General features: G+C 42.9%; 1 protein-coding gene across 1 annotated transcript; it reads left to right on the forward strand.

The window, feature by feature from the left end:
- Positions 1-791: 791 nt before the first annotated feature.
- pitx1 (paired-like homeodomain 1) lies at positions 792-13003 on the forward strand. The gene is made up of 5 exons (XM_070982897.1): positions 792-906; positions 1803-1857; positions 6758-6907; positions 8173-8375; positions 12118-13003. Exons 2-5 carry the CDS (start codon positions 1812-1814, stop codon positions 12664-12666), a joined length of 948 nt encoding a protein of 315 aa, XP_070838998.1. The 5' UTR covers positions 792-906; positions 1803-1811; the 3' UTR covers positions 12667-13003.
- The last annotated feature ends 1162 nt before the right edge of the window (positions 13004-14165 follow it).

Here is a 14165-nt window from a genome sequence, read left to right on the forward strand (position 1 = left end):
ATAATTGAATTTGAAAAAAAAAACGCGACAGAACCTGGATGCTCATGTGGTCAATTGAGTTAAACCCGTTGCCTGTTTTTGATCTTTGTTAAATAAATATCTCAAATTAAAATATCAGACGTGTGTGTTTCATTCCTCTACGCGGCTGAGACGGCAGACCAAAGCTCAGAGCAAATTATTATTTTTCTATCCGCCGAGTGCGTGAGTTTACAGAAAAGCGGATCTTTCACAAATGATGAGCTCATAAAAAATATTAAACCTCAACTTTTCACACCGAAACTCTTTTTCTTCTCTGCGGTTGGGAAGGGGAAATATGAACAGGGACTCAAACCGAGGGGAAAAACAAATAAAAACGGTTTTATTATTATTATTTATCTGTGATATTACTATGAATTATTTTAAAGTATTATTGTATTTTAATTCCACTCTCACTGCTTGTTGCGCACACTTCGGGGTTGAGAAGGATGATGATGAAAATACATTTCAAGGTGAAGGTCAGAAACAGAGTGAGGGTACACTGTGGGATGAAGGTAATGAGGATGAAGATGAGGGTGACGTCAGGTGAGGGTAGCAAAGTTGTGGAATTCGATCAGGATTAAAAACTGATGGAGACGAGGCTGAAGGTGCAGGAGGATAGAGAGGATGACAGCGGGGGAGGTGGGAGACGGTGGCGGAGGAAGATGGGGGGGTGTTGCGGTGCAGTGACGTCACCGCGAGGCGTGCTGCAGATCGCTGGTGAAGAAAACCAAGGCAGCGCCGCGGAGACGCAACCAAAGCGCTGATTACCGCGGACGCAGCGTTTACGCGCAGCCGACGCACAAAGTGGATTTACTGAACACCTGCATGGGGAAACTCTGAGGGCTTTATTCCTTTTTTCTGTCTTCTGCCTCTGCTGGGAACCAACTGGTAAGTAAAAAAACAAACATCTTGTCTGTCAGGTCGCTGCATTTCAGCTCAGGGAATCGATCAGAAGGTTGGCTGGCACGCCGCTCTTAGCCGTGGTCACACATGAGTCCGTGTTTAAAATGACTGAGATTAAATGGTGACTAGCGCTGGCTCCAGAGCGAGCTGTCGGCTTGTTGGAGAATAGGAGAATATCATTAGCAAGAATAAAGTCAGCGCTATTCAGAGTGTGTTTAAGCATCAGTGTCAGGTACTGCCTTCAGCCTGCTGTAAAATTTGTGAAATTCTGTCTTCATCTCTGACTGACGCCTTAAAATGAACCGAAAATAACGTGAAGGCACCGCCGAAGGACAGAGAGCTGAGGGAAGATTTACTGAGGACAGAGAAGCAGCAAAGTGATTCCTGTAGATAAGAGGAGCTGTGTGTGTGTGTGTGTGTGTGTGTGTGTGTGTGTGTGTGTGTGTGTGTGTGTGTGTGTGTGTGTGTCAGGTCAAAGGTAAACTTAATGTTGGGTTAGGGATGTTACTGGGGGCCCAAAACCTGAACATTTGCGTGGAAAAGTTTGATCTTAAAATTAAGCCACGGTTTAAATGTGTGAAGGTGTTGGTGAAAAGTTTTTGCTGCTGGGTAAATGTATTGTTTTGTTTGGGCTGCAGATAAGAATTATTTATTTTTTGATTTTCTAAAAATAAAAGTGTTGGAGAATTCACGCAAGAATTAGTTAACATGAAGGTCCCTGCGGTGCAGCAACGTTGTGTTATTATTTATCAGTAAAAAGAAAAAAAAAAAAAACAGACTGTCATCCTAAGACTGCTTGAAGAGGAAAAGAAATTTATTTTTAAGTTTTTAATACGGAGGGAAAAAATCTTCTGATGCAGCTTTCTTCTTCTGTTTTTCAGGCAACTGGAATGGAACTGAATCTGTCGAAGAATGGGATTTCTTGTGGGGATCCAGGTACGACTCGTTCTCTGCTCGCTTAAATAATCGTGTTGCCTTCGTGAAAATCTGACTTTTGCATCGTTTGGTTCAAGCTAGAAACTATCATGTAAAGCACAATGATGCTGCGGTCTTAAGTGCTGGTTGCAGCCCTCTGTTTCAGAGCTGCAGCAGACAGGCTGTGCGTGCTCACAGCCATCTGCTTTTTCGTTTTAAGACACAATATGTTTCCTATGTGGTGAATTAATGCGCATGGCATTTTAAATGTCGATATGCGGATCTATCAGATAATGAAATGCAAATGGCAGCGTGCGGGGGAAATGAAAGCAGACAAACATTTTCAACAATGTAGCTGAGTTTTACTTCCACATAGTAATCCGTTTTATTTTGTGCGTCTGGTTTCTGATCATAATCATTTCCTGGTGAGCTGTTCTGCATTTGAAAAACAGAAAATATGTGGGAAAACATCAAGGGGGATTGACAGCAAGAAACTAAAAGTTTTATTCACAGGAGAAAAATGTTTCCAAAAGCAGAAGTTTAGATTATAACACTGAATCAAAATGGAAGTTTTCTGTAAATTAGGATTTAACCACAGACCAAAGAAAGAGCGCTAAATGGAGACGTGGAATTTGGGGAAATCTTAGAGATTTCTTGAGATATTGAGACATTTAAATGACGGACGTGCACGTGAGGCGGGGATCGGTTGTGTACTTAAATCTAATTTTCTCTCAGGAAATAATCTTTTATAATAATAACAAAGCAGCTTCGACTTAAAGGTCAGACGCTGAACATCACGACACAAATTGGAAACAGAATTATTCGAGAGGCAAACGGGCTGAAAGAGGTTCGGATGTTTGCATTTGTCCTGTGGGAGGAAACTCAGGCCAAATGAGACTTCATTAGAGCTGTGGTGGAATCTGTGAGGCTTATACACACATTTGTGTTCTTGTTGCTTTTTTTTTTATAAGAAGCTCGTGTGATTCGTGATTCGTATTTTTAAGGACCAATTCCACCTCAACTCAAGTTATCAGCCTTTTCATTTTTCCTTGAAGTAAACGGCTGCTGGGCTGAGCAAACACACAGGATGATGTATGTGTGCGCGTCAGGAAAAATACATACTGTAACGCATTAATAGATTTTTCTTGTGTTTCCGTCTGATGGTCATTAGAGGTTGTTTTGTTTACACCTGTATCCCCTCTGTCAGGTTATTTGTTAGTTGTCAGGCTCCAGGCCAAACAGGCCTTGGACCAAGCAGGGGAACCATCACCAAGGAAATAATCAGCTCTGTCCTTCTCCAGTTACCCACCGTGTCCAGTTACACCTCCACTGCTGTCCTGTCTTTGAATCTGCTCGCCAGCTTTAATTTTCTATATGCTTTGTTTTTGGCCCCGCTCGGCTTTGTTTGGTTATCTTACAGTTGAGAGAGAGAAAAAAAAAATCACCAAGACTGTACTTTTATGTGTGTTTGGCGTGTGATTAACGGAGTTCGCGGAGTTTATTTTCACTTCTTGGAGGAAAAATATGAGTGTTTGCATTGCCACTGGCCTTTAACCTGTCCTGCCGGATGGAAAGGCTTTTTAACTCATCCATCACACGCAAGTGCCCTCCAGAGCAGAGGAGGAGCAGGGCGCGGGCAGGGATGCAGGCTGAGGAGGCTGGGTATTTAGATTACCCCCATCTATCAGCCTGTAATATCTGCTGGAGGACAGAATCACAGGAACTCCTCTGTGGAAAATCTCCATGTGCTGTAAATCCTTTAATATTCCGCTGGGGATTTCAAGGGTCAGTGGGTTTATCGTGGTTTTTTATTTACAGTAGAGCTGCTGTAATAATCATACAAAGCACTTTTTTAGGCCACGCTGCCTTATTGCTCGCGCTGACCCACCGAGAGCCGTATACACTTCACGGATACACAATGTACCCACTAACCCTAAACATACACCAGTTTCACGACCTGCATAGTGAAGACCACCTGCTGACACAATCGGGTGACCAGGTCCTCGAGATCACTTCCACACAGCGCTCCTCCGCTTTGGTCACGCGCTGCAGCTGAATTTGTCCTGTTTTTATGCGCCAAATCTCTTCGAAACCACTTTGCTGTTGCTCAGGGCGCGAGTAATCAGATGGGGGTGGTAGTTCTCCTGCCCAAGGGCACTCCAGCAGGCTAGGGTGAGGGTCGAAATTGTTTCAGGCCTGTGAGTTCACACAACAGGCCACCATGACGCATGTTGGAGAATGTCTAATAGTGACATAATTTTTGCTATAAAAATCAAAATCGCTGAATGGGTTTAGTTATCCTGATTTCTTGCCCTCTACGAGCCCCTCTCTTGGAGGCACAGAGGAGCTAAACAAACATAGATGAGGAAAAGCCAAGCGATGGGCGAGAACTTGCACAATTCTTTTGAAAAGGCCTTCGGGGGAGTTTTCCGGTCGGACGGGGATCTCATGTCAGAAGTTACTGTCATACAATGGCCGAAAAGGCTCGAGACTGGCGCCGGTGACAGTCCGAGTCTCAGACGGGGAGGCCTGAGTCCGGTGCGCATTTACCTGAGACATGTGGGCTCCAGGCCGAGCCGCAGCAAGCCGGCGGGTCACTCGGTCTCATGTTGCAGGAGAGACGTAAAGCTAGCAGTCTGCAATCAAAGAAATGTTTAAGTTGACGTTTTTTACGTTTGGCACTTGGTTTTTTTAGTCTATGCGTAATTGGGCAGAAAAGAAAATATCTGTCCTTCCTGTCTCTTTAGTCACTCAGAGCTGATTTTCCACAGTTTTGTCGTGGTGTTCTGGACAGTTTGATTGGAAAAAAAAAAAAAAAAGTACAAGAAAAATGTTCACACAAGTTTCTGACTCCATTGGCAAAAGTTTGCTTTAATTGAACTAAAATCCAAACCTGAAAATTTGCAGTGAATCCACATATGCGCAGTCACACTAAAAGAGTTTAGGGCAAACAGCCCTGAATTATGCGCATATGCTGGAGGCGCAACATATTGATATGTCCGAGTGAAGCCTATACTTTGGGTAAAACTTAACACAAATTAAATGACCGCTGTTATTGCTCTAAAATGAAAACAAAACCCAACCCCTGACTTCCCAAGATGCACCACGTCTACCTAAACCCAAAAAGGCCTCACCTGGCGCCGTCCAGACTTCAGACGAATTCAAATTAACAAGTTTGGCCTCCGTGTTTTGTGACCAGCAGGCGCCGCTGCGTTTTCTAACAGAAAGGTTTGGAAAATATCTCCCTGCAGCTGCACATCACTGCACGTTTTACTGCATGTTTTACTCCAGTGCAGCACACAAGCAAATTAACATCTGGACGGAGCTCCACACAGACATATGTTCAGATGGTTAGTTTACAGTTAACTTGAAGTGCGCCGTGAGTCAGCGCAAACCCCGTGCACGCGTGCCAGGGATGACAGATTATAATCCGACCAGAAAACACCCTGAGATTATAAAATCTGATTCCAAATTCGCTTCGAGCTCCTTCACACCTTTATCTAAACTACACCTCAGGACATGATTGGGTTTGGATTCCAAACTGTCTGAATGCTTCCAGTCTCCACTGTTAAAATGCCATAACCGCGCGCCTGCAAATGGTCACCAATGGCAGCCGTTGTGCGTCAGTGCCAACAGAACTAACTACAAGGCAGATGTGTCACCATCAGCAGCCGAGTTCATGTTATCTGTAATCAGATCATTTAACAGTCAGACATGAGGGGATTTGTGCTGAAAGGTTGGGATCCGTCACACCACTGACTGCATGTTGATGAGGCTTAGAAAAACTTTTTCTTAACTAAAATTTGATTATAAACCGATGGTTGATTGGGAAACTTTGACATTACTAGTCGAACTCAGCCAGGTGTTGGCCCTGCACTCCAGGTAGAGTGTGTGAAGTTATGAGCGCGCTGACCTGCCAGGCTTTATGAGTCCTGATTGTTTATTTGTGGTGAAACTGTGAGCTGATAGAGCGACCTGTCACTCATGCGCACAATAATCTTCATATCATCATGCACTTTTCCTACTGAGGAAACAGTAACTGGGCAGGCCCGTGTTAGAAGGCAAATGTTTATCCAGCTCAGTACATATCCCAGATATACATTGTGTGGAGGGAGTGTGTGTATAAGCGCACCCAGGTGCGTTGCACTGGACACATTTCAAACATGCCTGCACGAATGAAAGACCCATTTTACTCCTAACGAGCAAAGTGTCGCGTTGCGCGCTCCCGACAAGTGAAAAAAGAGAATGAAGGCTGTAAAAAATGTCCAGGTAAAGCATGCAGCCTGATAGCGAGCCTCTAAGTCTATCAACAAGTGAGCATATATATTCACTTGGGACTTTTGAAAGGTCTATTTTATTCAGACTGGGACGCCTTTAATGTCTCCACATTCCAACTTGATTGAAGACATTTGCTGATTTGCATGCGAGCAAAGGTTTAATGAATTATTGGCACCTTTTTTCCACTTGTTTTAACTCGGCTTCAGACTAAAGGCGCTCTTAGGGTGGATGTTTTCTTGCAGCGGGCAGGCTTAGTGGGTGGGACTCGTTCATTTTGGGGAGGTCAAACGCAGCAAATGGGTGGGTCTCTTGTGTGGGTTGGAGAGTCGGAGCCTTGTCTCTGTCACAGCGGGCAGAAGCTTTTCCCTGCAGCGGAGAGAAGGAGAGCGCGCTGGGCTGTCATTGGTGTAGCGGTGGGAAAGGGTGCTGTGTGTGATTTTCCTTTTTTTCCCCTCCAAGTAGTTTTTTTCCCCTTTTTTTTCGTGGAAGAACAAAACTGTGGTGGGAATTCTCCCTGCATGGTCCATCCTCTCATGTCCTGGTGTGTGTCTGACAGCGGGTGGATTTTTTAGCTGTTGAGGAAAGCTCTGTGCACCCCCAGGATTCACCCCGTTTCCTCTTTGTGCGCATCCTTCTCTTCAAGGTGGGATGAATTTGGACAGAATCGCAGAGGCAGTGAGAGCACCGCCGCCCCGCGATGTGGCCCCCGCGTTTCATTTACCGAGAACTTCCAACAGCAGTCGAGACACTTTAGAGAACTCAAGCAGCGAGTCTTCAGACACAGAGTTGGCAGGTACACCGTCAGAGTGCTTTTAGCAACTCGATTCCTTCTTCTGAGTGCAATAACAGTTTATTTTACGTCTCCACAAGCACGTTTACGGTGGGCTGTCACAGAGGCGTCCCGGCGGTGTAACGTTACGGGAAAAGGGGAACATATTTTACTTAAACTGCATGTCCGAGTGTTTGCTTACTCTCACTGCAATGATCGTTTATTTCCGTGTGTTACGGTGCAACACGCACATGGATAAAATGCATAAAAAACTATTTGCAGTAAAAGTTAGTTTCGCCTATTTCTGCTCTGTAGTCGAACTTGCAGAAATACAATCGTGCAGGGAAAATAGTCAAGTTTTGGTGCAGTTACACCCCTTTTTTGTTTATTGCGCTGCCTTAACCAAAAGCTTGGCAGGATCCCGAGGTCTGTCAGGGAAAAATGTGCAGAACAGCCTGGCCTGCTGTCAGTGAATGCATTAAAACAAACTATAAATATTGGGCCCGTCCTCCAATATAAACTGAAAGCCAGAAGGTCTGTATTAACAATTCGCGGAGAAGCTTTTTGTTCTTCATCTTCGCCACATATTTTATGGGGGGGTTTTTTCTTATTATTATTAGCATTTTTAAGAAAATCCAAGGCTCCCTCTTCTGTCTCAGACGGGAGAAATAGCAAATATCGATGAATGTCATTTATGTCATTTCCTTTGTTGAACTTGTTTACGGGATTTGAATTAAAAATGATGCTGTGGCGTTAAGTTTTAAGTTGATTTTTCTTTCTGGTAAACATCAAGAGACTATTGCCGTTTTTGTCATTAACCTTTGCACGTGTTGATCCTTCAGTTTAATGAGGCAATCTTGTTAGGACACGAACACAAGATAGCAGCTGGGAGATAAGAGTGAGCAGACCTCGTCGTAAAGAAAGTAACATTGGTCTGTCAACGTAAAGCGAGGCACGTCTAAGTGTGTTTGAAAGAATCGATACTAAACTCAGACATATTTGTAAATATTTGTCTTTAATCTGTCACTTCTCTGAGGCTTATTTTTCATGGTCAGCTTACAATTTAGAGTATTTATAGTTTTGGCTTTGCTTATTTCATGATGACAGTCCTTTTCTGTTATATTTCACCTAAAGCTTTTTTTGTTTTTGCACACTGGTGCACTTAATTTCAGTCTGAAACGTTTGACCGTTTTGGTGCAAATACTAACTAATGTTTCTAATTTGCATGTTATTCAACGTACCCTACAATTGTAGCATACAGTAATTTCACCCCGATTTATGATCCACAGAAAAGGAGAGGAGCACTGAACACAGGAGCGATGACGGGAACGCGGATGATCCTAAGAAGAAGAAGCAGCGGCGGCAGCGGACTCACTTCACCAGCCAGCAGCTGCAGGAGCTGGAAGCCACTTTCCAGAGGAACCGGTATCCGGACATGAGCACAAGGGAGGAAATCGCCGTGTGGACCAATCTGACTGAGGCCAGAGTCCGGGTAAGAAGCAGAGTGCAGGCCGCCGACTGTGCGTAAAGTGTGCGTAATGCGTGCGTAAAGACGATTTGATAAAGTACAGAATTCTTGGGTGGCTCTGTTGGGTGGGACACTTCTTAACCAATTATTATTCAGTAAATTAAATAAATCCAGTACACGACAACCAAATGATGACAATTTAAGTGAAATACCCTGAAATATATCATTAAGAAAATTAACAAGAAAAAGTTTAATATTAAAAAATGATAATTAAAAAAAACTAAAACTTGCTATCAGAGTCACACTGCGATGCTGTGATATGTGCGCTGGATCCACATGACAACTTCATGTTCTCACTAACGTTTTGATGTAAATCTGACCACTGATTTGCTTAAACTGAGACATTTTAATAAGACACTGTCGGTAAATGTCCTCCTCTGTGGATGTCAACAGAGCTGACTGACCCAGCATTTAAATTTCATATCAGCTCATTACAACCTCAACTGTAGTATTATATGTGGCGCTGAGGTCCACACACTGTCGCTTTTCCCTGAACTACTATGTCCTGTGCTTGTACTGAATGGAAGTGAAAATCCAGCCTTTTAACAGAGTTCATGTAAATTACTGCAGTGACTTTAAACAGTTAGAAACTAAATGTGAGATATAATTCAGAGACACCCGCTGACAAAAAACTGGGACATTTTCAAACTGTAGCGTTAACAGATATTCAGTTGCAGTCATCCCTGACTGTCGGCTAAGGTGTATCCAAAAGTCTTTCATTATGTAAACACGTGCGTAATTCTCAACACCGCGCGCATTTCTGACCCGCGCAGGACTCAAACTGCGCGTTTTAAAACACGTCCATGTTCACATATTTCACGTTGGAAGTTGAGCAGAAATGAAAGCTGTCTTTAACTATTCGGATCTGTTGGAAATGACATCCAATATTAAGGGTGTATCCGCGCTGCTAATGGAGCCAATGGGGGATTTGTCTTTTGATGACATCATTACCAGTCTGGACCCTCATTTGTCCCCGTGGAGGAGACCGTTCATGCAGCCAAATCTACCTGGATCCCAACAATGAATATGAACAGCATGCGGTTATTTTTATTCAGGGATGATGCTTCAGCATCAGGACGATACACTTAACAGCACGGGGAAAATATTTATTTTAACAATATTTAAAGATGTTTGAATTCTTATAACAGGGCCATTTAAAGTAGAAAATAATTGACGCAATAAGTTGCGTTTTATTCTGGTTGGCTAAAAAATGGATTCATCACTCTATGCTGTATTCACACAGGTATTCATGCTTGCCGCTTTTTGCTCTGCAAGAAAACTGTGGATGCAAGAAACGCGTTAAACACAAAACAATTGCAGTTGGTTTTCATTTTCAGCAACTGGCGCCTGGCGGCCCGTCCTTGCAAAATCCACCGTCTCAAATTGCATAAAAAATGCATGCAGCTATTTAAAGTGCGCGGGGGGAACGAAGCAAAAAAAGAGTCTCAGAACAAGTTTGGAGTGCTGGGTTTTCATCTCTGGAGCCAAGGAGGGTGAATTTCAAACAGAGCAGCCTTTTATTTTGGCCAAATAAAAAGAAAACATTGTAAAGAGCGTGGCTCGACACAGCTCGGCCTGAGCGTTTCTGATCCGTATCGGAGCATTTAATTAAATGTTTTGACATTTTAAAGTGTTTGGACTTGACCTTTGAAGGCCATCCGTGTTTAATCAAGCTTGACAGATAATATAATGACACTGAATGATACTTCACCACACCGCATATGCCGCCATCGTTTAATTAGCTCTAATGAGTTTTTTTCTGTTTTTGCTTGTTAACATGACATCAAAACCCAAAGCATATATATATATATATATCGGCTTTTTATTTATTTATTTTCGCCCGGCACAGGAAGCCGAAGCCTCTCGAGCCGAGGCGACGCTTCGAAATGCAGCGTTTCCTCCGCGGCTCTCTGTCACATCGCTCATGTCTTTGTGGACAATTTGTCCGCAGCACCCTGTTCCCTGCTCGGCTTTAAATAGCCTCCGCGGGGCCCGTCTCTTGAGACCACTTGTAAACTGTTTCTACTAGGAATTAAAAATGACTCGCAGAGTGCCGACGAACGGATATTTTGTCAGGTTTCGATAAGGCTTGAGGATTTCCAGAGGCCCGTTTTCTGATTCATTTACAGTCATGCGCTGTCTGTTTGATTCATGTCGTAAACTACATGGTTTTATTTTGGAGAGTCTTGACTAAACACACACACACACACACACACACACACACACACACACACACACACACACACACACACACACACACACACACACACACACACACACACACACTAAGTTTAATTTCATCGTCAGACATGAAGTAATAATTAAAATAAATACTACAATAGACTTCAACACATCCTTGGGCTCCAGCTTAAGTCCATATACATTTATGTTGGGCCGTTATTGTTTTATTTGAATTGTGTTTGTGTCATTCATGTTTTGAAACTTCAAAATTCATATGATTCGTTCACATGTTCTTTAAATTATAATATAGGAATTAAAGTTCAGAATATTTCAGTATTCAAATATTTTAGGAGGAAATTTCTCACACGGAATATTTAATATTAAGAAAAAAGTTGTGTCTATGCCCTCGCACAGCTCATTTAACACTTGGCGCAAATAACTAAACACAGGTCGAAATAAATGTGGCTTAAAGAGTAAAGAGTCTTTAATAAAAAGCCAACGCGCGCAAACACAAAGCAGCAGTTTGGATTGAAGAGGCTGTCGGCGGTTCACCCTCCAGATTTTAAATTTGAAGATTTTGAGTAAATTAAAGGGACTATCATTGGATGAATATGAAGTTTAACTCTGTGCAGTGCTGGACTCTAATGCCGCTGCTCCTCTAATTTAAATTCGGGATCCGGAGCAGCACACAGGTCTGATAGTGAGGATTTGAGTCGGGAAAGACAATTAGGAGCAAGTCCGCTTTGATGTGTTCACTGAGGGGAAAAGAAAAGCGCCATGACAGCTTTAATACAAATCCCCAGTCAAGAGGAGCTTGGGAACTGAAAAACTGAGGCTAAATTTCACTTGGAAAAAGTGTTATTTTCTATATTCACAAAGGTACAAAGTGATGTTTGTGACCATACATAAATACATTTATAGAGCTCAGCTGAAAGGTTTGACCACGAGGCAAACAAGCCTTTGTGTGCCTTTTCCTCAAATGATCATAACTGAAAATGGTGTGTAGTCCTTTTTGCTGTGTTTACAGACTGTTGTAAACAAATCTTTTGACATCTGAGAACATTAAACACATGCTGTATTAAAGATCTGTCGATGTGAGACTGCAGCTTCAAATCTTGAATTTTGTTGTAGCGTCTTTATAAAGAGAAATTACACTATGCACTATGCACATCATTCATTTGGATTTTTGTTTTTAGATTTTTTTCAGTGTGCTCTGTGCCAAAATACCAACACACCCTGAAGGCAGCCGCGCAAAGGTGCCCTAAAAGTGCACAGGAATGTTATTGCACCAGTACTCACTAAAACTAGTTCATGGAAAGGTGGATTTTACTGTAGTTTATCCTGCCGGAGTTTGTGATAGTGACATGAGACATTTGGAGATTTTGGAGTATTACACACGCATGTGTTTTTTAATAAAAAATAAAATAAAATCAGGAACCTAGAGAAAAACATTTTTAGTCATTGAGGGCCCCCCTGGTGACGCTTGCTGTTACTGTCCGCAGCACTAACCGTGTGTCTCCTGCAGGTGTGGTTCAAAAACCGCCGGGCTAAGTGGAGGAAGCGGGAGCGGAACCAGCAGATGGACCTGTGCAAGAACAGCTACCTGCCGCAGTTCAGCGGCCTCATGCAGCCTTACGACGACATGTACCCGGCTTACACCTACAACAACTGGACCAACAAGGGCCTCACCCCGGCGCCGCTGTCTACCAAGAACTTCACCTTCTTTAACTCCATGAGCCCCCTCACCTCGCAGTCCATGTTCTCTGCGCCCAACTCCATCTCCTCCATGACCATGGCCTCCGGGATGGGCCACTCGGCCGTGCCGGGCATGCCCACCCCGGGCCTCAACAACATCAGCAACCTGAACGGGATCGGCACGTCCGGCATCAACTCGGCCATGTCGTCGTCCGCGTGTCCGTACGGGCCCCCCGGCTCTCCGTACAGCGTTTACCGGGACACATGCAACTCCAGCCTGGCCACCCTCAGACTGAAATCCAAACAGCATCCGACCTTTGGATACAGCGGCCTGCAGAGCCCCGGCTCCAGTCTGAACGCCTGTCAGTACAACAGCTGACGGGCCAAAAGCGAGAAATAAAAGTCTATGTGAGAAACGGACACGGTGTCAGAGCTTAGAGGCTACCTGCGGATGGGAAAAAATCAAAGACAACTAAACTGGATTAGTTGCAGTCATTTTTTAAAAAAAGAAAAAATGGATTATGCGGGTTTTATGTGTTTACCAATGAACTTGCACAGCAATTGAAATGTCCAGGTTTTTTTTTTTTAATCATGAAGACGTGTTACATTGCTGCATTGTACATATATAAATGTAAATATATACAGGCCTAACATATAAAAACAGACGGTGGGATTTTTTTTTTCCTTTTTGTGCTTGCTTGGCTTGCTTTTGAAGACTTTCTGGGGGGGTTTCTCGACCAAAACCAGGATTTGCAAGAAAATTAATTAAAGTGTCGAGCATATCACGAGACCAGACTCTTAAAAAAAAAAAAAAAAAAAAAAAAAAAAAAAATCTAGCCTTCATTGTACATATTTTATACTGCTTCTGTGTGCTTTCTATTTACCGTCTATGCAGGATACCACCGGCCCGTTTGACGCCTCCCGTGCAGTGACTCTCCTTCGAAATGTTTTCCATCTTGTTTGAAATAGAAAAAGCCCGCATGTTTAACCCGAGTGCAACGTGTTTTGTACGATAATGTAAGACTTTGCAGAAGTTCATTAGCCTAAACTGTATACAACAGGTGATTCAAAGTCACTCATGTGTTTATGGTAACATGTTTGTTTGAATAAACTCCAGGAAAAAGAGGTTTATTTCAAGCATGTTTCAGAGGAGTCTTTGTTTAACGAGACGAGCCGATTTTCTCCCCCAAAGAGGAGCGGAATAAATACGCTGGCAACATATCGACAGCCTATTGATCCACTCACTTTAAAAGGATTATCTCAGGAGCATGAAGATTTTTAAGGATTAATGGGACTAGCCAGTAGTTATCTGGGCTTTAACCATGATATTTGTTATTTTTTTCTTTTAATTTTGAAGCTTATTCCCGCATTATTGCCTTTTTTTTATTTCTTTATTGCTCATCGAATTACACTCTGTCTGTGGAGGGAAATAAATTCAGAGTTTATACGCATCTTGCAAACTTCCAGAGCTTAATATCTAAATTTCTAGGATCATTGTCTAAAGCCTTGCTTAATATTATGGGCCGTTAGTATTTGGTGAGTTTCATAATAACCGCATTTCACCGCTCACTGCAGATAATAGTCCTACATGTGCTTCTGGGGTGTTTTATTTTCTAATTCACATGTCCAAATAGTTTTTTGATTATTATCACTTCGCTCTCATGACACTATAATAAGACAGAAGATTAATGTGGAGTCAGTCAGGGTGAGGTTTGGCAGCCGCACCTCTCCGGGCCTACCTGACTGCTTTAATGAACACACTGAGCGTCAGTTTCAGATTATTTTACCTGCAGCTTTCGCAATAATCACACGATTTTAAAAGTCTTACATGCAAGTTTAAGTGATTTCTTATGAGCTGCAGAAATGTGCAACTCTGAA

This window comes from Chaetodon trifascialis, chromosome 16 (genome assembly GCF_039877785.1).
Source record: "Chaetodon trifascialis isolate fChaTrf1 chromosome 16, fChaTrf1.hap1, whole genome shotgun sequence".
Classification (NCBI taxonomy): domain Eukaryota; kingdom Metazoa; phylum Chordata; class Actinopteri; order Chaetodontiformes; family Chaetodontidae; genus Chaetodon; species Chaetodon trifascialis.